Genomic DNA, 24,856 nt, shown 5'->3' on the forward strand with positions numbered 1-24,856 from the left:
GCCCTAACCATCGGACCGCCGGGGAAGTCCCGGGCAGGATTTTAAGTTGTGACCATCAGGCCCCAGTTCACAAACCGGGCTCCTTGTGAACCACCATTTCCACTGAAATCCGGTTCTCAGAGACTCGCCAAGGACTTCTTTGCAAAGCATTCTCAAAGGCTGCTTGGTTTTTCATGCTCTTAATGAGTTACACAATTATTCAGACTATTTCAAGGCATCATAATTATTAGATGCAAATTGTTCTGATGAAAAAGAGAAAAAATAATTACAATCTAAAGCCACCAATTATAGGACTAAAGACAATATTTTTCAAGTTTCCTAGAAACCAAATGATTTAAATGTCATGATCAGAGCTGCTTCAGAGTAAGCTTCAAATCATTTTTCCTCTTGTATTTCTTCTTAATGAGCATTCATCGTTAAGGCACTTGTCTCCAAGGGAAGGTGGGAATTAAGATGGGTGAGTGGGGTCAGGGGGCACCGTGCTGCTGTGTGAAGGTGGAGTGGTGTGTCTTAGGTGATGTGACTTGAGGGGTACCCAGAGGAGGCCAAGCAGGGGGCCAGCGCAGCCTGGCCGCCGTGCCATCTTTGGAGAGCCATCTGTCTGGCTAAGGCACGGCATGTCAGCAGCCCTCTTTGCATCTGAACATCAGGGCCGAGGAAGGGTCCTAGGTTCTAGCACCATCTTGAGGGAATGTCATCTGCGGAATTATGATACATTCAAGGTCCCTCCTGCTCTCCCCAAGGCTACGGTTCTGCCCAGGAAACATCAGCCACAGTGCCCACTGCTACCACCGTGAGGACCCCTTAAGTGGGTCACTTGTGCTCCCAAATCAGACAGGAAAGCCATGGGGCGGGAGAGGAGGGCAGGCCGGTTCTGGAGCAAAGTCTGCAGGGAAAGAGCAGCGTGACAGTGAGGGCTCTGGACAGAGAAGCCCGCTCTGACGTGGGGTTGCCAAGAGCTCAGAGGGACCAGGCACCAGCGTGGGGGAGGAGCCGAGAGAGGGGAGCTCCCTGGGGAGCAGAGTTTCCACCGAGCTGCAGAGCCAAGGGTGGCTCCCCCTTGACCTAGAGCTCCGAACCAGGGCCTTCCATGGCCAGGGAAGCCCAGCCCAACACACAATCACTGCCTTCCCTCTGTGTCACCGCATGTCAGAGACGAGGATGGGGGCCGTCAGGAACAGGGGAGAAAAAAGTGCTAAACAACAAGAAAGCAGACAAAGAGTCCAGAACAAACGAGCAGGGGCACAAGCCCCCTGGACCCCTCTGCCCACACTGAGACTTTACCAGGGAGAATGACAGCTGTGTGGACCGGAAGCCCAGCCGCTGCGGAAGGGAGGCTGGAGGGGGAGGGGAGGAAAGGGGGGTGCAGAGTAAGGACAAACTCTTCACCTCGGAGTCGGTACAACTCTCCTCCTCATTATTCTTTCCAACAGCTACTTACTGAAGCCGCAGCTAATAGAGGAGTGGAATTCACGAAGAGGCTATAAAGGCCCACCTCATGTCCCATCTGCTGAGCTGCAGAAACGTGATGCTTAACAGTTTGTAGGAGACCGTGGTCCAGCCCAACCCCGACGCCAGACCCCGCACCCCGCCATGCAGACAAAGGTCCTCCTCTGAAATGTCCTGAGGATGCAGCTGTGTAGTGAAGAAGGGGCTTTACCCGTGGACAGGTCTGGCTGCTGCCCTCAGCCACTGGGGGTGACCTCTAGGCCCCTGGAAGGCCCTGCTTGACAAGCAGTGTGCATGTGCACAGGGGCTTTAGCCACAGGACCAACACTGTGATTTGTTTCAGGGGCTCTGCAACAGGTCAGGTCAGTTCTGGCCTCTGGATGGACTGGAGAAGAGAGGTACTAGTCTGACCCCCAGGAGAAGCTGGAGACTGGGGGCCAGCCACGTGAGCAGTGCGTCATTGAGCCCCAAACATCTCTGGACACCAAAGGCTCAGGCAAGCGTCAGCGGTTGGAAATACTCTTGAATCCTGTCATGTAATGTAGCCAGAAGAAGGCAGCGGCGTCCAGGACACCACGGGTGTAGGAGGGAGACCTAAAGCCCCTTGTCTGGAACCCCCCCCAGTCCCGGCCTCACCCAGGCATCTCCCCCTTTGGCTGGTTCTGACCTGTACCCTTGTTGTTTAGAACTGTCATCACAAGTACAGTGCTTTCCTGAGTTCTGTGAGTCGTTCTAGAAAATTATGCAACCTGAGGGAGTCCTTTGGGTGCTTCAAGCTTGTACCTAGCTGCAGAAGTGTGGGTGGCCCTGGGAACCCCCAAATTTGCAGCTGGCGTCAGCAATCCTGGGCAGATGTCGAAGTCTTGCAGAAACCGTGCCCTTCACCTCAGGTTCAGATTCCGCACTCATGGCAGCAGGGTACCCAGCGCCCTCTCCCGGGGGACGCCCAGAGCAGCGGCAGCCGCAGTGCCCACGGGCGCGACCCCTCTCCCCGCACAGCGGGAGTGCAGCACGGCCAGCCGGACCCGAGAGTCGTGCGTGTGTCTCCCCAAAGGCAGGACCCCCTGAAGACTGAGTCCCGTCCCGATGGCTTTTTATCCCCCAGCACGTGACCCGGTGTCCCGCCCAGGAGGCACCCCGTAAATCGTGGTGACTGCATCCCAACAAGCAGGGTGCAATCTGTTGTCAAGGAAGAAACATAAAATCAGCCCTGAAAGCTCTGGACAACCTCTAACACGACGGTGACAAAACTAATCTTACATCTTGCTTCATCCATAATTCAGATCCTCAAGACCAATTAGTTAGCTAAAAATGAAATATTCATAAATGAACTTGGAATCATTTAAGCACTGAAAACAAGTTGCTGCTGTCAACTACCCCCATGGTACAGAAGAGCGGAGAAGCCTAGAACTGGGCGAGGAAAATCCTGTCGCCTCTAAATCGACACATTTTAATGGTGTCTGAATGGAGGAAATTTCAATTCCTGTTCCTGCTCCCTGAATTCCTCTACTCAGGCATCACTGAACTCTGTGTATTCTGTCCTGAAGACACCTGCCCGTACACCCCGTCTCCGCTCACCTAGACCCCTGCACGGCATCTCAGAGTCCAGCTCTCTGCTCTGGTCTCTCTCAGCCTCCACCCCCTGTCTCACTGCCACTCCCTTGCTCTAGAACTTTCCACTGTTCTTGAGGACTTTGCCCCACGACTCTGAGACCTGGCTTTCCAGGCCCTTTATCACACAGTTCACCCTATACATGTGTGCACGCGTGCACAAACACACACGCACGCGTGCTCACTCGCTCTCTCAACCACTCAGGGCAGCGTTCCAGGCCTCCCTAAACATGCAGAGGGAACACCTGCCTCTTTCTTACTTCCCTGTGCTGTGCGCCGTCCTGCACCCCAATCAGAACCCCAACTCCAGGCCCAGTTCACATCTCAGTACCTCCTCTGTGAGGCAGCTCGGCCAACCCTGGCTGGCCCCGCGGTGGCGTGTAAGGCACACACGTGTGCAAGCTCACCCACACCATCTCCTGACTGTGTTTCTCTCCCCCCACCTTCCTTCATACACCCTGAGGTCCCACAGGATCTCGGGCAGAGCTGGAGATGTAGCAGATACTTAATACAGAAATGCACGTGGATCAGCCGCTTAATAATAGGAAAAGATGCACTTCGAAAACCAGGCATTTCCTAGGTCCCAAGTTTCCAACAGGAAGAAAGGGGCAAGCCACGGTGCATCTCGACCCCGTCCCAAATCCATTACTGGGGACAGCTTCCTCACAGGCAGAAAATTATCCTTGTAGATCCAAGGCCCGACCTAGCAAGGGACAGAAAGAATCAGCCCAAGGTTTTTAAATTTAATCAAAAGACGACATGAGCATTATGAAAAGAAAACTCAACATTATCAAAAATCTAATAAGTCCTTTATTTGTACATCACTCAAGTTTGTGAGGCACTTTCCTGGCTATTATCACATTTTATCCTCATAAAAACCTTCAGAGATAGATGCAGCAACTCTAGCTCCTCAATAGGAAAAGAAGGACGGACCCAAAGGTTGAAGGGACTTGGGACATTTTCCAGAACCTTCCACTGAGCTGGCAGACCCGGGATCTGGGTTCCTTCTTCACCGCCCAGATCTTTCTGCTGAGTCTTGTGGCCCTCGGGTCCGTTCTGGACATGGTAGTGGAGGCAAGAGGTGCACTGCAGAGAGCAGCAGCTGGGAGTCAGGCAGACCTAAGTTCAAACCCCGCCAGCCTCAGTTTCTAACATGAAAAATAATCACAAAACTGCCTCTATTTTATAGAGTCACTATTAATAAAAAGCAGTCCATTAAAATGCTGAGCACAGCTCTTAGGAGGTGATCGATATTTGGCGACAGCTTATTACTATGGCTACAGGTATGAGAGCTCTGACTTGGACTGTCTCTCTGAAGACACTATTGCCTCCCCAGTCCGTCCACTGTTAGGTCGTGTGATTCCTCGGCATACACCCATTCGTGTTCATTAGGCACTTTTTCCTCGATTTCTTCATTTTAAAACACCTCACACACCGAGAAAGCCAATATAGAATTAGAGGTGTATAAATTCCACTCTGCCTAAGACCAAGGATAAAGCCAGCCTTCCAACTCCCACTTGCAGCTCAACCTCCAGTCACACCAACTCGAGAATTTAGGAATATCCTGAACCACTAACACTGCCAGGCGCTGACAGTCAGCCTCCCCGACATTTAGTTCCCAGGAGCCCAGGCAGCAACAGAGAGACAGTGAATGATGTCAGAAACAAGGGACCGTGGGGCTTTTTGGGGCATTTAGGTTTACAGGGATGTAGCGCCCCTTTACAGGACAGGCTGCAGCCTGCCCTACAATGCAAGGCTCCAGGGAGGCAGAGGGCACCCCAAGACTGCTCCCTGTGGTTTTAGCAGCAATAATGTGGAAATGCCACATAAATAACAGCAACAATTAATAATCACTGGGCACATACATCTCAGGCACGTGCTAAGCCCTTCACATGCATTGCCCCAGCAAATCCCTGAGGATTTCCCATTCTACAGAGGACACTGAGGCTTAAGAAAATTAATCAGGACTTCCCTGGTGGCGCAGTGGTTAAGAATTCACCTGCCAATGCAGAGGACACGAGTTCGAGCCCTGGTCCAAGAGATCCCACATGCCGCGGAGCAACTAAGCCCGTGTACCACAACTACTGAGCCTGTGCTCTAGAGCCCGCGAGCCACAACTACTGAGCCGCGTGCCACAACGACTGAGCCCGTGCACCTAGAGCCCATGCTCTGCAACAAGAGAAGCCACTGCAATGAGAAGCCCACGTACCGCAACGAAGAGTAGCCCCCGCTCGCTGCAATTAGAAAAAGCCCATGCGCAGCAACGAAGACCTAAGGCAGCCCAAAATAAATAAATTAATTATTCTAAAAAAACTGAGAAAGAAAATGAAGCAGTCTGCCCCAAGACCCAGAAGTAGCCGAGCGAGGATTTGAACCCTGATCTGTTTGCCTCAGTCCGTGAACCTGACGTCCATGCCAGTCAGGTTAATATCAGAACACAGAAATAGCACATTTTGACCTCTACTCTGAGATCTGCAGGAGAACGATGATAGTTCACCCAGCCACAAGCTTCAGTGTGACCCAACTACCGACCTGAACAGCAAATGGATACACAGGGGTTGGGAGGGCTAGAAGGGCACCGTGCACACACCAGGTTCTAAGATGTTAGGTACTAACATGCATTTGTCTCAGAATCCGTTTTTAAAAAGGCTAATATCTTATCTCCCCTTAACAGATAACAAAAGCCACTTGCCTAAGCTACCAGCAGCCCCTCCACGGCTGTGGTGCAGGCTGACCCCTGCGTGAGGGCCACAGAGGGCAGGCGGGGCCCTGTCCCCATCCCTGTCCCTATCCCTGTCCCAGGCCAGGCTCCACTAGCAGGCAGAGCGCCCTGCACTGCCTGCATCAGCCCTGAGCACACTCTATCCTTGTTCACCCAGAAAGAACGCCCATTGCTAACTCATCGGCCCAGGATGGAGGCACCTTTTTGTAATCCCCACAAAAGCAGCAGGTGCGCCAGCGCAGCCGCAGCATCCCATGAGAGCCCCAGCACTGAAACCTGAGTCCGTCGGAGCCCGCTGCCCCCAGGCTGCCTGCCAGAGCAGACGAGAGGGCTCTCGGGGTTCAGCGGCTCCTGGGACAGCAAGTCCAAGATGCCTACCGCTCAGAGTGACTTTATTCGTGCTAAGTGCACAGAAGAGACAACACAGAGATTTAAATTTAGACGCCAACCTCCCCTGGGAAGCCTCCTTTCACCCTCCAACTAGACCATGTGTCCCCCCTCTTTAGCAGCCCAAACCTAATCCCAGAGAAGCACCTTCCAGACTGCCTCTTTGTCCAAATGCTACCCACCGGCCAGGAGGCAGAGCCAGCAGGAACAGTGCCTGGGCCTGCTCTGTGCTCCCAGCACCTAGCACAGCACCCAGGCGCACAGCACCCAGGCGCACAGCACCCAGGCATACAGCAGGTGCAATTAAGGAATAAATTAAGAAGGAGGGAAGGCGAAAGGGAGAGAAGAGAGAAAAAGGAGAAAAGAAGAGTTCCTATTAAAAGTATGAAAGGGGAAGATGATGGAAGAACCAAAACCCAGCTCTCAGCAGACCCACGTAAATTCCTGCTCAGGTAAGCCCAGTGTCTCCTCCTCCACCAGGATGAACAAGTGTGCGCACACACACTCAGATACACACACTCACGTGCACAGATTCTCTTTTACTCACTCAAACATACACACAAGAGGGAGAATGAACTTGGTCCATTAGGGAATTTTTTTCTTGGACCAGAGCCAGAGATTTGATTAGCAAGAAGGGAGAAAAATAAAAGGCTCTTCTGCAGACCTTTGCCAACACGAGCAAAAGAGATTAAAAGGCTATAAAATAAACCAGAGGATTTAGGAACCTTCATGTTATAAAGGGAGACCAAAATAATAAATCAATTACTACTCAGTTAAAGGTTTAATTAAACCATTTCAAGCATCTCTCAACTTAAAATGAATTGTGAAGGTTAAACCTGAATGGAAATCATTAGAGAGAAACTAAGATTCTGGAAGTCTCAAATTTTATAGACTTGGACAAAGAGGAGAGGAAGGACTTGGGGTTCTTAATGAAAGACTTGAAGAAATGTTCTCATAGTAACAGTCTAAATCTAATTAAAGTCTTAAGAAATACTTTTTTAAATTAAATTACACAGGCAACTAATCTTCCAGTATACACACACACACAAAGAAAATGTATTCAAGAAGAATTTAAGTGAAAAGTAAATGAGTTAATAAAGGAAAATAACTTTTAAAAGGAGTTCAAAGGTAAGAATCTGATTATACCAAGAGTACCACAAGAACACCGTACGGTCAGACCGCTCAAGATGGCTGCTCTCTTGCTCTCTGTCCATCCCCTGCCCTACCAGGGCTGCTTCCCCTACACCCTGCTCACATGACTGCCCTTCCTGTGTACTTGACCCAGGCCCCAGCTAGTGACAGCTTAGCAAAGGGGTGGTGAGGGGCGTGCCCCTCGACTGGTTTCCCTCGTAACTAATGAGCCCACCTGATGTCAGGTCCCCTGTAACTGGTAACCTCCCCTTCCCCCGGGAGCAAAGACTGCCCTATGTCCTGCCCTCCACGCCCCGCACACGGTGGGGTGTCCCTCCAGGACTTTGCTTCAGACCTGTAAGCTCCCCCACCCATTAAACCCCTGATGTCTCTGTTGCTGACTCGGGGCTCTTTCTTTGGCCTTGAAGCCGGGCGAGCACAGGCCTTGCAGGCCTGCAGGGTGCAGCCCAACAACTGGAGGAGCAGCCAGGAGACGGAGGAGACTCCTGTGAGCGCCGCGATGTCAGGAATGGAGAGTTTCCACCTTACGCCACTGACAGTAACAAGTCGAATTTCTCCTCGCTTCCCAACAACTCAATCTTCTGTCGGGCACGTTTCTCTGAGCGCCCTGGGAACGGCCAGAGGGACCCGACCAAAACATTTTGTGTCTGGAGTCTCTCCTGGTTAACCGTGTCAGACAGATGATCAACAAGCCAGCCTCTTTAGAAACGCCAGTCCAAAGATACCCAGGAAAGAGCAATTGGATTCGCGTGACTGACGAATCCTGCGGCGGGACGTTTACTGCCACAGACTGAGCTTCTGCACAGGAGACTGGCCATCATCTCTCATCGTATAAAAACAGTTCTGTGGGGACGTTTTCTGACTCCGGTTTTCAGCTGCTCCTCCTATACTATACATTTTCTTTGTCTGCGGGGACCTAATTACAGTGCCTGGATGGTTTCTCTAATCCATCCACCCGCTGCACCTGACGCCATTCAGTGGGAAGTGTCTGGACACTGCAAACAAGGTGTATCTCACTTCCGACGCTGACTGTGAACCTGGAGCACTCTGCGAATCAAAGCTCTGCGACGGGAATCCCTGTTCCAGGGACCCATGAGCAGTCCAGCCGTGCTGTTTCCAAGATTATGTATCCTTATTCATTCATGACGTACGTTAGCGTAACAGCTTCCCTTTCGTCTTCTTTGTTCCAGGCATCATCCTTGCCGCTGTCACCATATCTCTGACTTAGTCCTCGCAGACCCCCTTGCGACAGGCAGGTCTGTCTTCATTTTTCAGATGAGCCGAGTGAGGCCCAGAGGAGTAACATCATTTGCTTCAGGAAACGCTGTAGCAGGTGCTGGGGCTGCGTTAAACACGCTTCTCTGACAATAAGCTCGTGCTTGTTACCCAGCTGGCTGGTGTCGACTCCTTTCATTCATTCATTCATTCATTCATCCCTCCTTCCATCTACCAACCAGGCATTGGAGAAGCACCTACAGAGACTGGGTACAGGGATTTCAAACACACAATCTTACTTGAGCAGATCTACAAATGGAAATTATTGTGACTTCTGGTTGGAGATTTGGATTTTTATGAGACCCTATGCCCACCAGACAGAGACTGAGAATCAAAGTATTTGAGAGCAAATAAGCATCATCACGGCCCTCAGGCACACCGTGGGCATGGCGCCCTCTCCCAGCCCCCCAGCCCCCTTACCATCTCCGCTTTTGCCTGGGTTGGTGGGTTCAGGGGTACTCAGAGGCCTCAGGGGAATGATGATCTCATCCACATTAACCCCCTCTTCTGCGTGCTTCTCAGAAACGTGGGAGAGGAGTTCCGACTGACTTGGTGAGAAAAGGTTACAACATTTACACATGAAGATGGCCGGGTTTTCTGTAAGGAAAAAAAAAGCAAAATATGTTATTTCATCTTCACCAAAACAATGACTACATCCAAATGCCAAAGAAAGATATTGAAGGTTGCTCTTCTGAGCAATCTCCAGGCACCAACAGGTGTGTCCTTCCGGCGGACGCCACATAGCCAGGCAGCTCACTTCTAACTTCAGGTGGCCCCGGTTGCCAGAAAATTCTTTATTCAATATTCCAAAACCTCAGTCCTTCTGGACCATGTCTAACGTGGACCTCCCTGTTACCCTAATCTACTCAAGAGCCTAGATTCGGGATTCACATAGCAAAGTAAAAAATGAATATGGAACTTGAAAATTAATGCAACCTTCAAATGAATGAACCACACTGACAACAATGAAGTATTCTAGTGAGACTCACTCAAATTAGGTGCAAGGAAAAAATGATCAAAACAGCACTTCTTAAGAGCCAAGCACCTTTCACTGGCGGGCACAGGAGCTAAGAACAAGAAGAATGGGAAGCTGTTGCTTTTTTAAGCCATTTAATTGCTATTGAAAGCATTATCACCGTTCACAAATATTTATTAACAGTCCATTATGTTCCTCCCATTATACTAGGCAGGAAGACATATGGGGAAAACAACTCATTTTTGAGTCCAATAAAATAATTACGGGCACATATAGGAACATTAAATTTAGGATCCAATAACAAAAGCTAGATGGTTCCTCCACATTTACACTGAAAGGAAGAATTGGTGTGATGGCTTCGAAGGTTCAATTTCCAACTCCAGACCCTAAATGCTGTAAAGTTGGATGACCTCGGAGAGGTAGTGATAATCTCTCGGTTGCAACGCTGAACAGGACATGCAGGTAACAAGTCTCCTCTGCAGCGGGAACCCAGGAGGCTCAGTAAGCCGCGCCCTGATGCAGTGCAAGCCTCCACCTACTCTGTGCTCTCGCCCGGCGGCTGTATCCGCTGAGAACCCACCGCACGCTGCCGGGCTCCCGACACGCGCCACCGCCAGCCTCACGGGGACTGTTAACACGGCCTCGTGCAAGGCGTCGAGGCCACCGACTCTGCCAATGGCGAACAAGTCTATCGCGCCTCTTCCTACCCCCTCGCCCCCGTGCTCACCGCCAGCTGCCGACCGGCTTCCCATTTCACTGAAGCGGCCAGAAGACGGTGCCAGAGCCGCCTGGAGCAGCCGCCCCCCTGCCGCTCCTGCCGGGAGGAGAGGGGTCCCCGCAGCGGCACAGAGGGGGCTGAATGCGGCGTGGTCCGCCCCGGGGCAGGCAGAATGTTGAACACGGTCCAGCAGCTCGTGGAGGTGAGAGAAAGCAGACCAGCACGGAAACGCTGCTGACGCTTTCTCACTTTCTAAAGACAACGCACCCCGGCGCCTACACCTGGAAGACTGCTCGGCCGGCCCGCACCCGGGAAGGCACAGGACAGAGGGCAACGCCGTGGCCCGTGCGCTCCAAACCCCAGCCTCTCCCACCGCCTCAATGGCATGTTCTCGAAACTCTGCTTCTCTCTCCAAATCACCGACTCTTCTCTCTCTGCTAGCCTCCGCACGCCAGGACTGCTCCCATCTTACCGCAAAACCAAACAAAAATCTCTCTTGATCACCACTCCCCCAATCTCCCCGACCCCATTTTCCTCCTCTTTACAGCAAGAGCACAAAGGAAGCGAGGAAGCAAAGCAGTGGACCTACACGGTGCCGCCACAGTGAGGACGGAGCCCACGAGGCCCCGTCGCAGAAATGAGGCCCTCTCTGCCTTCAGAGAAAGGGTTTCTCCATGAACAAGCAGGCGAGATAATGACCTACGAGAATTCTTTCCCACCAAACGGCACATGAAATAGAAATTTAACAAAGCAGAACATTGCTTCGTCAATGAAAATCTCTCATGAATACCGTCAATCGATATTTTTTTCCAAGAAATGCTTGATTCCTAAGGAACTCAAAATGCTTCCACAACAGGAAGAGATTAAGTGATAGCGTTTTTCTCTGTAAGAGGCCATGTCGTTTTCAACGTGCGCCCTGCTGATCCTATGACGACCCTGTGATTTAGGCAAAGGGGGTCTGTCATGCCCGTTCCACAGCTGAGGAAACTGAGACTGGGAGGAGAAGCAACCTGCCCAAGTCGAACCCAGACTCTCTGCCACCTGCTTTTTTTTTTTTTGCAGTACACGGGCCTCTCACTGTTGTGGCCTCTCCCGTTGCGGAGCACAGGCTCCGGACGCGCAGGCTCAGCGGCCACGGCTCACGGGCCCAGCCGCTCTGCGGCATGTGGGATCCTCCCGGACCGGGGCACGAACCCACGTCCCCTGCATCGGCAGGTGGACTCTCAACCACTGCGCCACCAGGGAAGCCCTGCCACCTGCTTTTGACATGAACTCTGTTTGGCTACAGACCATGAGCTGAGCGCCTCCAAGTTACAGCTAAAACGCTTATCCCTGTAGCCAACTGAGTCTGAAATGGAAATCATTACAGAGCGGAGCATAATCCCCAAATCACGTATCAAGTTCTTTCTTGGTCATTTCAGCTTCCACAGAGCAGCGGCCACAGGGTGGGCCCCAGTGCAGGCACCAGGGATGCAAAGATGAATCAGGCATGTGGTCCTGCACAGAGGAGGCCACCAGCCCACGGGGGAAACAGACGCACCCAGAACAATGGCATCTCAGGGTTTTTACTGAAACAATTTCCCTACAGACCAGGACGTATTCTTGATTGCCGTTATGCTTTCAGGGGAAAGGGAATTCTGCGACACGTAACAGAGCAGCACTGCCGGGGACCACAGAGTTACTGTGAGGGGTCCCTTAGTTCCCAGGCACACCAGGCATCGTCTGGAGACCAAATAAATACAACTGCTTTTGCATCTGCATGTGACCAAGTGCTGGCATCAGCTGTAACTAACCTACTGCCCTGTGGCGCACAGAGCCTGGAGGCCTGAGCAGCCCAGAGTGCCGCCTGGCCCTGGCCATCTGCCATCAATCAGTATGTCTCCCGAATGCCCACCGTGTGTCCAGCGTGGGGCCTGGGGTCCCCGAGGTGCAGGCGGAGACAAGCACACGTGAGCACGGACAACTGTCACAGAGGAGAGGGTTCAGCGTGCGAGGGAGACGGCGTGGGGGACCAGCATCTGCACTGAGACCACGGAAGCCGGCGGGTCCCGGGGAGCCCGGCTCAGCAGCCCCGCTGCAGGGCCCACGCTCGGGATGGCTGACAGGAACACACCCTGCCACCAGCGAAGGGGCCAGGAGCCCTCGAAGACGCCCGCTCGTGTCTTCTGAGCAGCGGTTCCACTTCTCAAGATCCAGTCTTCAGGAGCATCCAAAACGCGGGCAAGGACTGTGCACAAAGATACTCAACGCGGAGGTCCCCGTCAAGTCCCAGAAGCCACCACGCGCTCTGCAGCGGGCACGTCAGGGCTCATCCCCCAGAGAAATTCCACACAGCCACTGGAAATCATATTTTCGAAGACACTGAGTGACACGGAAAATGCTCAGAATAAACGTTCAACTCTACAGAGTGGGACACACCACAACTCGGTATGTACATGACTTTGTTCCCAATGGAGAGACGTGGTTTATGGGCGCATGGATGGGAGAACAGACGGCCAGGCTGAAAGGAAATACAGCAAGATCCTCCTGCCTGCTGGGCTCTTCTTTACAGGCACTTATGGATTTTCCACAATGAACCTATGTGAGTTTTAAAACTCAGGGAGGTTGCTAGACCTCCTGAGAAGTGAGGTGACAGGTAAACAGAGGAGTCAGGACACGGCTCCGAGTGACGAGCGCTGAGCAGCTCCGGCAGGCGGCCTCTTGTTCAAGGCCGCGTCCCCCAGCCTGGCCAGGAAAGGTGTTCAAGGAACGTGCAAGCCGAGACGGGCGCTGCAAACGACAGATGCGGTGTGAAGAGGGAAGGCAGGGATCCTCGGCTAAAGTGCCCGGAAGGCTTCCAGGAGGAGGCACTGACTGGACTGTGAAAGCGGCCCTGGGGAGGGCACTCGGGCTCCAGGCCACTCCCCACAACATGACCTCCCGGCCAGCCAGGACTCTCTTCCCCACGTGACTGGGGCAGGCCTGGGGTTCGGAGAGGCTGACCTCGAGGCAGAGCCCAGCTTCACCTGGCCAGGCCCAACGTCTCCGATGGGCCACTCGGTCCTTCCGGGGTCAGCACTGGGAGGGAACACGGCTACACAACAGGTGGCAGGACCACAGAACGCTCCTGCACCGGGCCAGTGGGTGGGCCAGTTTTGCTCCCAGCGGTGCAGTCTTGTGCTAGGAGCAGCCTGTTCAGAAGCCCCGGCAGTGTTCCCGCTGGAACATCATCTGTGACGCGCCCCCAGGCCTCTGACAAGGAGGGAAGCTGTGCACTCTTTAGCTATGTTCGTACAGCAGTGTATCAGCAAGACGCCAAAACATGCAAAGAAAGTGTCAGATCAGGCTGCATCCCGCAAATATTAAGAATTGTTAACCTACCAAAATAACAACAAAGCAGCTCTTTTCATTTTTTTATAGTAGACTAATATGAAAAAAATGGATCTTATACCCTGAAATATAATCATAATTATGTTGTCAGCAAATTCTGATGAAGATGCCACAATTTGGATGCATTTTTTACAACAAAGCAGCTCTTTTCATTTTTTTTATAGTAGACTAATATGAAAAAAGTGGATCTTATACCCTGAAATATAATCATAATTATGTTGTCAGCAAATTCTGATGAAGATGCCACAATCTGGATGCATTTTTAGGTTCAATTACTGTGTACTCGTCCTTAACAAAAGGATTCAAAGGGAGAATGACGTGTTCAGCACAAGGAAAATCACAAAGGTTTGGGGTTTGAGCATTCGATTTCTATGAACTTGTGCCAGTTTTTAATCAGCTACTCTGTACTGTTAAAAAGGAAAAAAATCTTAAAATAACTGCATAAAGTCCTCATTTCTGCACTCTGATTTGCAAACACTCCCAGCCAGGAACAGCCAGGTCCTGTCTGCGACCTCTGACCCCCTACTGCTCACCCCTGCCTAGGAACCAGAGACGAACAAAGGGCCTCTGACCACGCCTCCCAGAGGAAGGTCATGAACTGGGGGGCCTGTGGGTCCCGGGAGTGCGGCTGGGCCGCTCTGACCCTAGGAAGGCCACCAGGAGCTGACAGGTCACCGGCGTGGCGTGGCGTGGCCAGGCCTCCCCCCTCCTCCCTTGGCAACGGGCAGCCCACACGTCGGCCGGAGCTGGCCTGCCCCTGAGGGGCGCCCCGCATTCTCAGGCCCTCGAGTAAACAGGCGAAGAAGGTCAGTCCAGCCTTGAGCTGAAGTCGTGCGCTCCGGCCGGCTCACAGGACGTCCGGCCCAGCACACAATCAAGGGCGTCCTTTCCTTCTTGCTGTTGTCCTTTGTAAGTGCATCTCCCGTGGGGGGACTCAAGGGTGGGACGACCAGAGCAGGACGCGATCCAAGTGCTCCAGGTCTCTCGGCCCTTAAGCCACCTTGTAAATTGTTATCATTAATTATCACGGCAGTCACAGGATGAATCTGCGCTCGCTGGGTCACAGGCGACACAAAGCACGTGGCGCAGAGACAACCACCTGACCGCCCCCGAGAAGAACAGCATCGCTGAGCGCAGAGCTTGTGCTGTGCGTCCAGGGACAGACAGAGACAGAGACCCCCCACGCACACGCCTCTGCTGCCCGCTGCCCCACCTCCCCCCACGCCCTGGGCCCTCCTCCCTCTCTCCGACCCCCAGCGCTGAGCTCCACACAGAAGGAAGGGACGGGGTGTCTGGTGTCGCCGACCTGGGGGCCTCAGGGACCCCGAGCAGAAGCTCAAAAGACGTTTCTGACAGAAGCAACGTTAGAAGTGGCCTCAAAGTCTGCGAGGTCTCATGGGGACAGCCGGGGCTGGGCGGGCAGGGTCCGGGATCCCAGCCCCTGACTGGCTGCGTACCTGTGGGCCCGGCACTGACTCTTTCACTCACAGTATAAAGGGCTGGAGGGGGTAGCCCAGGACAGAAGTCCGCCCTGTGGTGCTTTTCAGTCTGGGTTTAATGACACAGGCGTGACACAAACACAGCAGCCAGATTCACTGGAAACACACAGGCATCAGAGGGTTGTGGGGAAGGGAGACGGCGCAGGTAAGCTGGTTCCGACATCCCAACTTCCTCCTGCAAAGCACCAAGAGAGCAAGGGCGCACGGGAGGGCCCACGCATCTACCCGAGGCCGGGCCAGACCATCGGAGACCAGCATGCGGGAGGAGAGCTGTGGGACCTACTCAGGGACACAGACGCTCAGCCACGCCCTGAAACGTGCTTCATCCAAATGAAAGCTGACAAAACCCCAACAGGGCATCACGGAGGTAAGAAAAGGAAGTGGCAGGAAGGTAGCCCCAGGGACAGGTCATACACGGCAAGGCCCTCCACGTGGGAAGGCAACCGGCGGAAATGGCCGAAGCCGTCAGGGGTTAGATAACGGGGCATGGAGGGACGTGGCAGCCTGCATGGCCTAAAGGCTCCCAACGTACACGGACGTGGTTACAATCTCTCCTACGCTGCTCGTGGGGACGCAGAACGGCACGGCCACTCTGGAAGACAGTTTGATAGTTTTTTATAAAACTAAACGCACTTCACCGTATAATCCTGCAGTTGTGCTCCTGGGTATTTACCCAAAGGAGATGAAAATGTGTGTCCGCACAAAAAACTACAAACAAATACTTATAGCAGCTTTGTCATAACTGCCAAAGCCTGGAAGCAACCAAGCTGTCCTTCAGTAGAGGCAAATGGATAAACCGTGGTGCATGCAGACAGTGGCATATCATTCCGCACTAAAAAGAAATGAGCCATCGGGAAAGGGGAAGGGGCAACACAGGGGTACGGGAGTAAGAGGTACAAACTATTAAGTGTAAAATAAGCTCCAAGGATATATTGTACAACACCAGGAATATGGACAATATTTTATAATAACTATAAATGGAGTATAGCCTTTAAAAATTGTGAATCACTATATTGTACACCTAAAACTTATATAATACCGTACAGCAACTATACTTCAATTTAAAAAAAAAAGAAAAAAAACGAGCTATCAAACTATGAAAAGACATGGAAGAGCCTGAAATGCATATTACCAAGTGGAAGAAGCCCATCTGAAAACGCCTCATACTGTATGATTCCAACTCTATGACATTCTGGGAAAGGCAAAATTATGGAGACAGTAAAAAGTCAAAAGACAGTAAAAAGGTGGCCACACTTGGGGTGGAGGGGATGAACAGGCAGAGCACACAGGATTTTCAGGCTCGTGAAAATATTCTGCATTACACCATAATGATGGATACATGTCACTACATATTTGCCCAAACTCATAGAATGTACCACAGCAAGAGTGAGCCCTAATGGAAACTATGGGCTTTGGGTGACGCTGATGTGGCAGTGTAGGTTCTCCACCTGTAACAAACGCAACACCCTGGTAGGCCTGTTGATATCAGGGGAGGCTGTGCATACGTGTAGGCAGGGGGGATATGGGAGATCTGTACCTTCCTCTCGACTGCACGACCTTTGAAACTTCCTGTGAATCTACTCTTATTTTAAAATACAAAGTTAATTAAAAAAATACTCCAGCCAACAAAACATACCAATGGCTGCCAGCTTGGAGTCTCTGGAAAAGGCACTAAATTTGAGAAGAAGCGGGTATACTGTTTGATATACCCACGACCCCGTCGAATCCCAACCACCCTATGAGGTCCAAGAGTCCCGCGGAGGTGGACTGAGGTGGCTCACGGGGGCAGCCAGGGCTCTGCTCCCCAGCACCTTCCACACCACCTGCGCTCACCACCTGCAGCCAGAGCCCCGCCCAGGCCAGTGTCATCCATCCTCTTAGCGACGCTGCTGCTAGGGACGCAGTAGGCACTCCACGTTAGATGAACTAATGATCATAAATAGCCTTAAACATTTATCAATAACCATAAGAAGACAAAATGCTCATTACTAGACTATTAAATTCCTCTATTTAAAAGTGACAGTGTAAAACAAACTCTCTTCCTTCCTCTCCTTGATTAGTATAAATCATTCTTCGCTGCTTTTCAACTATGTTTTACTTGGATTGATTAACTTTAAAGAGAGTTCAAGAGCCAAAATTAAGGCCCTATTAAATTGCCTACCTTATGAGAAGAATAGGATGGCAAGTTCTTTCGGAGTTATATTTTTGTTTTCTTGTTGTTCACTTGCCCTTAAGTTATTAAATTCAAAAGAGCTGGCAGCTTCCCAATAGGAGTGGAAGTATTTTAGCAACATGCAGCCAGATTGCTGTCACATCCAAGGGAATGAATAAACTCTCGTATTGTGCAGCTTACTACAATCGAAAATACTCTTTTCCTTTATCTTCAGGAAAAGAAACCTGGGCTTGGACAAAACACTTTCCTTCCATTTAGTTTATTTTGCAGAACTTTTCATGAGCTGTGGATATGCCGTATGACATCATCATCACCATCACACTTACTGAGAACTTGCTGTAACCAAATAAGGGAATTCAAAGAGGAAGAGGGAGAGGAAAAGGAAGCTTAAATCAATTAAACCCTCACCGTGAGCTGGCACCACGCAAGCCTCATGCTAAGAGCATTCAATCTTCACAACAATCCTATGAAATAGGTTTCTTTATTGTATCTCCTCAAATCTAGGACAACATCTATTTTAAGAGGCACTGATACTTTACATACCACTAAAAAAGATTAAAATGCTACCAAATAAACTAAAACACGCTGGTTTCTTATCACACCAATTTTAAGACACCACCTGATTTTAGGGATGTTAAAATCAGTCTTTGAATCAGTGAAACTCAGGAATATTTCCAGATTCCGATGGAGATGCAGCATGGCCAAAGTGCCCGGGAGACTGGACTCCTAACCCCCGTTCTTTCCTTGTAAGGCCCCATTTCCCCCCTCGGCACCCACAACAAACACACCTGGGGGCCCTGCCTCTGGGCTCACCTCTATGACCTCCTGCTTTCAAGAGAGAAGGAGACAAGCATTTCCTGAGTACCAGGCACTTTCACACTCCTTATCACATGTAACCCTGACAGGCAGGGTAGCTGCTAGCAAGGCACCTCTGTGAGAAAAGGAAAAAGGCACCCTTTCCTTAAGACACTAGCTCCCCCTGTCAGAAAGTGGTCAGATACACTTATTTTGTCAGAACAAGACACTACCATTTGCAGAAAACTGTCATAATGAATATACAAATCGATGATGTGAAATGATCCCCTTAGAGGTGGTACCCTTGTGCAGTGTGCGACCTGCACAGCTGTACACAGTGGCCCTAATGAGTCAGCCACGAAGATTCTATTATCCCATGTTACAGATGAAGAAGCTACAACTTGCCTAAGAGGATCAAGTTCAGGCCTATATGGTTTCAAAGCTACCTGGTCAACTCACAAGGGACTTAAAAATCAGGTAGAAACACAGGTTGTATGCATGCATGTGTGCGGCGGTGGTGATGTCTATACAGGAACATACTAACCACGTGCCACCAGAGAGCATGGGGAGGACGTGGAAACCCCGTGGCTGAGGCACCTGGGGAAGGCTTCTCGGGGGAGGGAAGCTGAACGGATCCAGGAGGTAAGGAGAGCATGTGAGCAGAACAGAGGAGAGCCTCAATCCCGGGGAGCCTTGAGTGTGTAGGGGGGGGAACAAAGTCAAGGTCGGGGGGCAGCAACGCCTGGTCCTCGGAACACCCACCATGGGAGCCTGCCCAAGAAAGGCAAGGGCGCCCAGCCTCCAGAGCAGGAGGCCCATCGAGAGGGACGGGGACGGGGCACGGCGCACAGGAAGCTTGCCCCATCGGGAAGTCCCCAGTCCCGCTGACGCGGGCTGAGAAGATGAATCTGTAGTTGAAATCTGTGGATTTTTAAATGCTGGCAACTAAATGAGATTTTCCTGGGGAAAAAAAAAAAAAAAACTGTGCAGGCCAAACAAATCAAGTCTTCAGGTTACACCTATCCTGAGAGCTGCCAATTTGCAACTTCTGAGAAAAGGTTTTCCACCTGGGTGACTAGGACCACTGTTAAGTGGCAGGAGGAAAGCCAGAGAGCCCGGTCTGAAGAAACAGAGAGACAGACAGACGGACAGACACAGAGACAGAGCTGAGGCCCCAGACCCTTTCCCCACCCCTCTGGCTCCCCAACACCCAGCAAAACGCCGGGCTCTGGGTAGGCAGATTCTGAATGCTACTTATTTCCTATTTCATACACTCTGAGTTTTTCAGATCTTCCACAATGAGGCTGACATGTGTAATCCAAGAAAAAATTAGATTAAAAAAATGTACATTGACATTAGAAAATAGAGACACAGTAAGTGACAAAATAAGGTCTCCCTCTTGGGGGAGAAAGACACTGATCCCCAGACACCCTGGGCCCCAGACAGTCTGACAGGCTCACGGCCAAACACCAGCTGAGGAAGGAGAGCAGGGCCACAGCGGCCGACGCTCGCGGAGATGCAAACTCTGGTCACAGACAGAACGTGTCTCCCAGCTGATGGTGCTCTGACAGTCCTCCCTGAGGCTGATTAGACATTTGTGTGTGGCGGTGAGGTGGGGGGGACATCAAACCTTACGCCTGTCCCTGTCGTTCTCTCATAAGGATATATTAGGGTGACACCAAAAGTGCATAGTGTTCAGGTGACAAAAAAGAAAGAAAAAAGAAAAGGTGACAGATTTAGAATCGATGAGGAAAAGGCATTCTTGACACAAGAGTTATATTTGCTACAAGAAGATAGCTGGTAGGTGAGGACGGCCAAGCCTGGAAGTGCCCAAGTCCAGAGCTTGAATGCGTGGGCCAGGTGAGCCGGTGCCCAGGTGCACAGAGGGCCCAGGTGCACAGAGGGCCTCCTCGGAGTAGGGGAGGCCAGGCATGGAAAGGTACAGGAGCTCCCAGAGCTGGTTGTCCTCAGAGAGTTCCCACGTGTCGTCCATGGGAGGGGAGGTATGAAGACAGCATAGCCCGAAGCGGCTCCCCCAGCCTCCCTGCCCACCCCAGCTGCAGAGTAACATTGGACTGCCTGCTTTGTTCACAAAGATCTGCATATCAGTGAGCGCCCTTGACCCTGCCCGCTATCCTGTGGAGTAACCAAGTAGATGGTGCCACCACCACCATCACCACCACCACCAACAACATCATCATCACCACCATCACCACCACCACCACCATCACCACCATCATCACCACCAGCACCATCATCATCACCACCACCACCATCAGCACCACCACCACCATCACTACCACCATCACCACCAGCACCACCACCAGCACCACCACCACCATCACTACCACCATCACCACCAGCACCACCACCACCATCACCACCAGCACCATCATCACCACCATCACCACCATCACCACCACCACAACCATCACCACCATCAGTACCGCCACCATCAGCACCATCACCATCACCACCACCATCACTACCATCATCACCACCAACACCATCACCACCACCACCACCACCACCACCACCACCACCACCATCAGCACCACCACCACCATCACCACCATCATCACCACCAGCACCACCACCACCATCACCACCAACACCATCATCACCACCATCACCACCACGGGCACTGGCATCGCTATCACCGTCATCCCCATTTACAATGGAGAGAGCTAGGGCTCAGAGAAGTTAGCGAGATGCCAAGGAGCCCCGGGAAGACAACACACAAAGTCAAAACCTGACCAAGACCTTCCAAGTTGACCTCCGTATGCGCCCACCCACGTGGGTCCAGCGCTGCTCCAGGAGGGAGTACTGACAGTGGGGCCCTGGGAGGGACACGACGAGCCTCGGGCCCCACTCTGCACACCGCCTCGTGGCTAGAGAGACATTCCGAACGATTTGTTACAACTAAGAGTAGCTACACCAAAAAGGGAACTTGACCCTCTGTGTGTTTACTATAACTTACAACAGGCACTCACTTCAGGGAGCAGTAAGCTGGAAAATGAGAGTGCCAGACGCAGGGCCACCAACCCACCGGGAACACATAGTTAATATGCATGCCCCTGCACGGCCTGGCAAGAGATCTAGAACTAGGGACAGGGAGCCGCCACATACAGGGCATCAGCTTTTCTTGGCCAAAAAAAAAAAAAGGGTACCAACACACAGTAAACCCAGGGCCTTCAGGCAAGAGTGGGCACCATACATGTGCCAGCAGCACCCCCCGGTGGCCAGTCTGAGCACTACACCCTCCATTCCCAGGATGAAGCCGTTCCCAAGACTGAGCAGACAGACCCCAATGAAAGTACGGCTACCATTCCCTGAGTCCTAACTCTGCGATGCTGTGCTTTGCCCGCCACCCACTTCATCTTCACATTAATCCAGTGAGGGAGGGGCTGCTATCCCCATTTGCAAATGAGTAAACTGAGCCCAGGGAGGGGGCTGCAAGGTCACAGAGCAGGTGGGCACACGGCAGAAGCACAGCCCGGGCCTGCCTGATGCCTGTCCTGAATGACAAGTCACCACTTGGTGCACAAAAGCGGTCGACTTCTCTGCACGGAGTCGGCCGGGCTTTGCTTGGCGGGGCTGGGGCCGCGGGCTTCTGCCCCACTTCCATTTGGTCTCACAGTGAATTCAGTCTGTGAACGTTCACAGAGCTGTTCATCTCTTCGATACACACCTTTCTATGTGTAGGTTATACATCAATTCTTAAAAACTTAAACAGCAAACTTTAAAGGGAAAGATATAGGGGGGAAAAGGGGATTCTGATTCACAAGTGAATCTCTTATTTAAAATGACAAAGTGAGGTGAGAAGCCCAGACCTGGTCGTGAACCCACCTTGGCCATGTGTTCTTGGCCTCCCTCCTGAGCTTCCGCTTCTACATCTGCTGGGGCTGCAGGAGGACTGCAGGACACTCCCAGCCCGGTGACCAACACCTCTGAGGCACCGTGTCACAGGAAACCATAGAAGAACACCTGTCTGGGTCAGGACCTGGGTCCCCGGCCCCTAACCAGCCCCAGCTCCGGAGTCTGTGTAAGTCTCTGAACCTCTCCAGGCCCCAGTGGCAAGTGGCCTTCACATGGTTTAAACTGGAATCTGGTCTCCGAGCCTCACCCAGAGGCTAATTTACAGGGAGACAGACAGAGCCGCCTGGACAGAAGCCAGGGTGTGCAGACGGCTCCAGCCTCCCCCCTGGCCTGGAGGGGCCCGTTATGCACCTGCCCTCCCACCTGCTACCCCACTCATGGATCACCTCCAAGCTGCCCTCCCGGGTCTGAGGTTCAGGGGCTGAAGTTCCAACAAACGCACACCCTAATTTGTGGTATTATTACCATGCAGCTCATGAAATGCTGATGAGCGTGCTGACTTCTACAGCTCACAAAGTTAACATTTCTGTTAAATGCAAAGGAGAAAGCCCATGGGTGTTCCTCTGTTGAAACAGGATTAACAAAATAAAATGAGAAAGGCTCAGTATCAGCTATAATTAAGGCTGGGCCAAGAGTTGCATTATAATTTTATGCATGTTGAAACTTGACATAATTTTTCTAAGTTATTTTTAAGCACTCTCAAAGTGAGAGCCCCAGGCAATAGAGTCTACTATTCACATTTAACATAATCATAGCTGAAGAGCAGCCCCAGGGCCCTTTCCTTCAGAAAGTACCACAAATAATTTTATGTAAACAGAAACTGCACCCCCATCACCCAGTTCTCTAAGTGGCAGCACTGTCCCACCCCAGCGGACGTGTGGGAAGCTCTGAGGATGTGGGAGCCTCCGTGAACACTTCTGACACCACAGCTCCCCTTGTGCACATCACCGAGGTGGCCCCAGAACGTTTGACGCCATGCCTCCAAAGCGACCCAATCTCCGGGATCGTTTCCATGGGAAAAACAAAACGTGCAAAATTCTCTCCTGTTTTGCGGTATATTTTAGGGGGACTGCAATGCCTAGGGCTGCCACCATCACCAGGCCTCTGAGTTTCCGGTTTGGGGTTTTTGCTGTTTTCGTTTATTTTGGTTCCTTTCTGTGGTGTAGGCACCATTAGTCTTAACTTCGGAAGGTAAAGGGCTGCCTGGAACCGGCTTCAGCACTGGGCCTCAGGACAGAGGCTCCGAGGTCCAACCCCACCCTCATGGCCACTTCTGCCTGGCTGGAGGGACCTCTCCCTTCCCGAAGCCCGAGCCCGTAGTTCCCTGGCTGGAAACCCACAGTGGCAACCGCAGCCGCCCTGCTGACCTCATGAGGACGGCGGAGGCAGGGGTCACCACGTGGAGGGATGCTGGGAAAAGGGCTTTGTGGACTGCTGCACGCGATGCAGATGCAGAGCAGGGCTGGTTAGAATGGGTGACAGGGGCCTGGGAACACAACCCCCCAGGCAGGTGGGCAGGGCTCGGCACGCACACCATTGCTGTACAGACTCGGCAAGTTCTTGCAGATGGCAGGCGGGTCCCTGTGCATGGGTCACTGCCTCTCACGGGGAGACGCACACACGTGTGGCTCTCTGCAGAAGCTCTGGGAGGGCAGCCACCATGGCTCAGGAGGCCCAGCACCCCATCCAGGCCAGTGCTGTCCCACAGAAATAGAACCACTGGGGCTTCCCTGGTGGCGCAGTGGCTAAGAATCCGCCTGGCAATGTAGGGGACACGGGTTCGAGCCCCTGTCCAGGAAGATCCCACATGCCACGGAGCAACTAAGCCCACGCGCCACAACTACTAAGCCTGCGCTCTAGAGACCGCGAGCCACAACTACTGAAGCCCACGCGCCACAACTACTGAAGCCCACGTGCCTAGAGCCCGTGCTCTGCAACAAGAGAAGCCACTGCAATGAGAAGCCCACACACCGCAACGAAGAGTAGGCCCTGCTCGCCACAACTAGAGAAAGCCCACGTGCAGCAACAAACGCCCAATGCAGCCAAAAATAACAATAAATAAATAAATTTAAATTAAAAAAATTTTTTTTCAAGAAATAGAACCACTGGTGTGATTTCAAATTTTCAAGCAGCCACGTTAAAATGAAAAGAAACAAGTAAAATTAATTTTAATAAAGTTTTGTTACCCCAGTATATCCAAAATATTATCACTTCACTTGTAATCCATTTTTTAAAAGAGATGAGAAATTTCACATTCTTTTGATGTTGCTGCCGTACTAAGTATTCAAAATCTGGTGTGTATTTCCCACTTCCAGCACATCGCAGTCTGGACTAGAACACAGATCCAGGATTCACATTATTTCCAGGAAGACACCTGGCAACTTTTTCACTGCAGATCAGAGGAATGTGGTTTGCAGGTCCCACTCCCCGACAGCCAGTGAGACAGGAGAGGGCCTCCAGCACCCCGAAATCTTTGGGACCCACAGAGTTAGGAAAATGGAGACAAGGAATTAGGAAGCTTAGACCTTGCCGACCAGAGTTACTGCCCACACTGTTGAATAAGAGGCAGAAAATGAAGACATTTTCATTTATTACCATCACAGGCTTTAGACGCTGGCTGTCTGCTCCAGGCTCCTGAGGTCATAATCAAAGGAGATAAAATAATAGCCTGGGCAGGAACTGAAGGAAGATGCGGGAAACATGCAAACACAACTTCAAATTTTATTATTTTTTAAATAAGTTTATTTATTTATTATTTTTGGCTGCATTGGGTCTTCGTTGCAGTGCACGGGCTTCTCACTGCAGTGGCTTCTCTCGTTGTGGAGCACAGGCTCTAGGCACGTGGGCTTCA

At 51.6% G+C, this 24,856-nt stretch overlaps 1 protein-coding gene across 1 annotated transcript in view; it reads right to left on the minus strand.

The window, feature by feature from the left end:
- ZFAT (zinc finger and AT-hook domain containing) overlaps window positions 1-24,856 on the minus strand; it is a 154,213-nt gene that overhangs the window by 122,126 nt on the left and 7,231 nt on the right. The window contains exon 2 of the mRNA XM_059043620.2: window positions 9,017-9,193. Coding sequence (XP_058899603.1) covers window positions 9,017-9,193 — 177 coding nt within the window. The remainder of the gene's footprint in view (window positions 1-9,016; window positions 9,194-24,856) is intronic.

Source organism: Kogia breviceps, chromosome 17 (genome assembly GCF_026419965.1).
Source record: "Kogia breviceps isolate mKogBre1 chromosome 17, mKogBre1 haplotype 1, whole genome shotgun sequence".
Classification (NCBI taxonomy): domain Eukaryota; kingdom Metazoa; phylum Chordata; class Mammalia; order Artiodactyla; family Physeteridae; genus Kogia; species Kogia breviceps.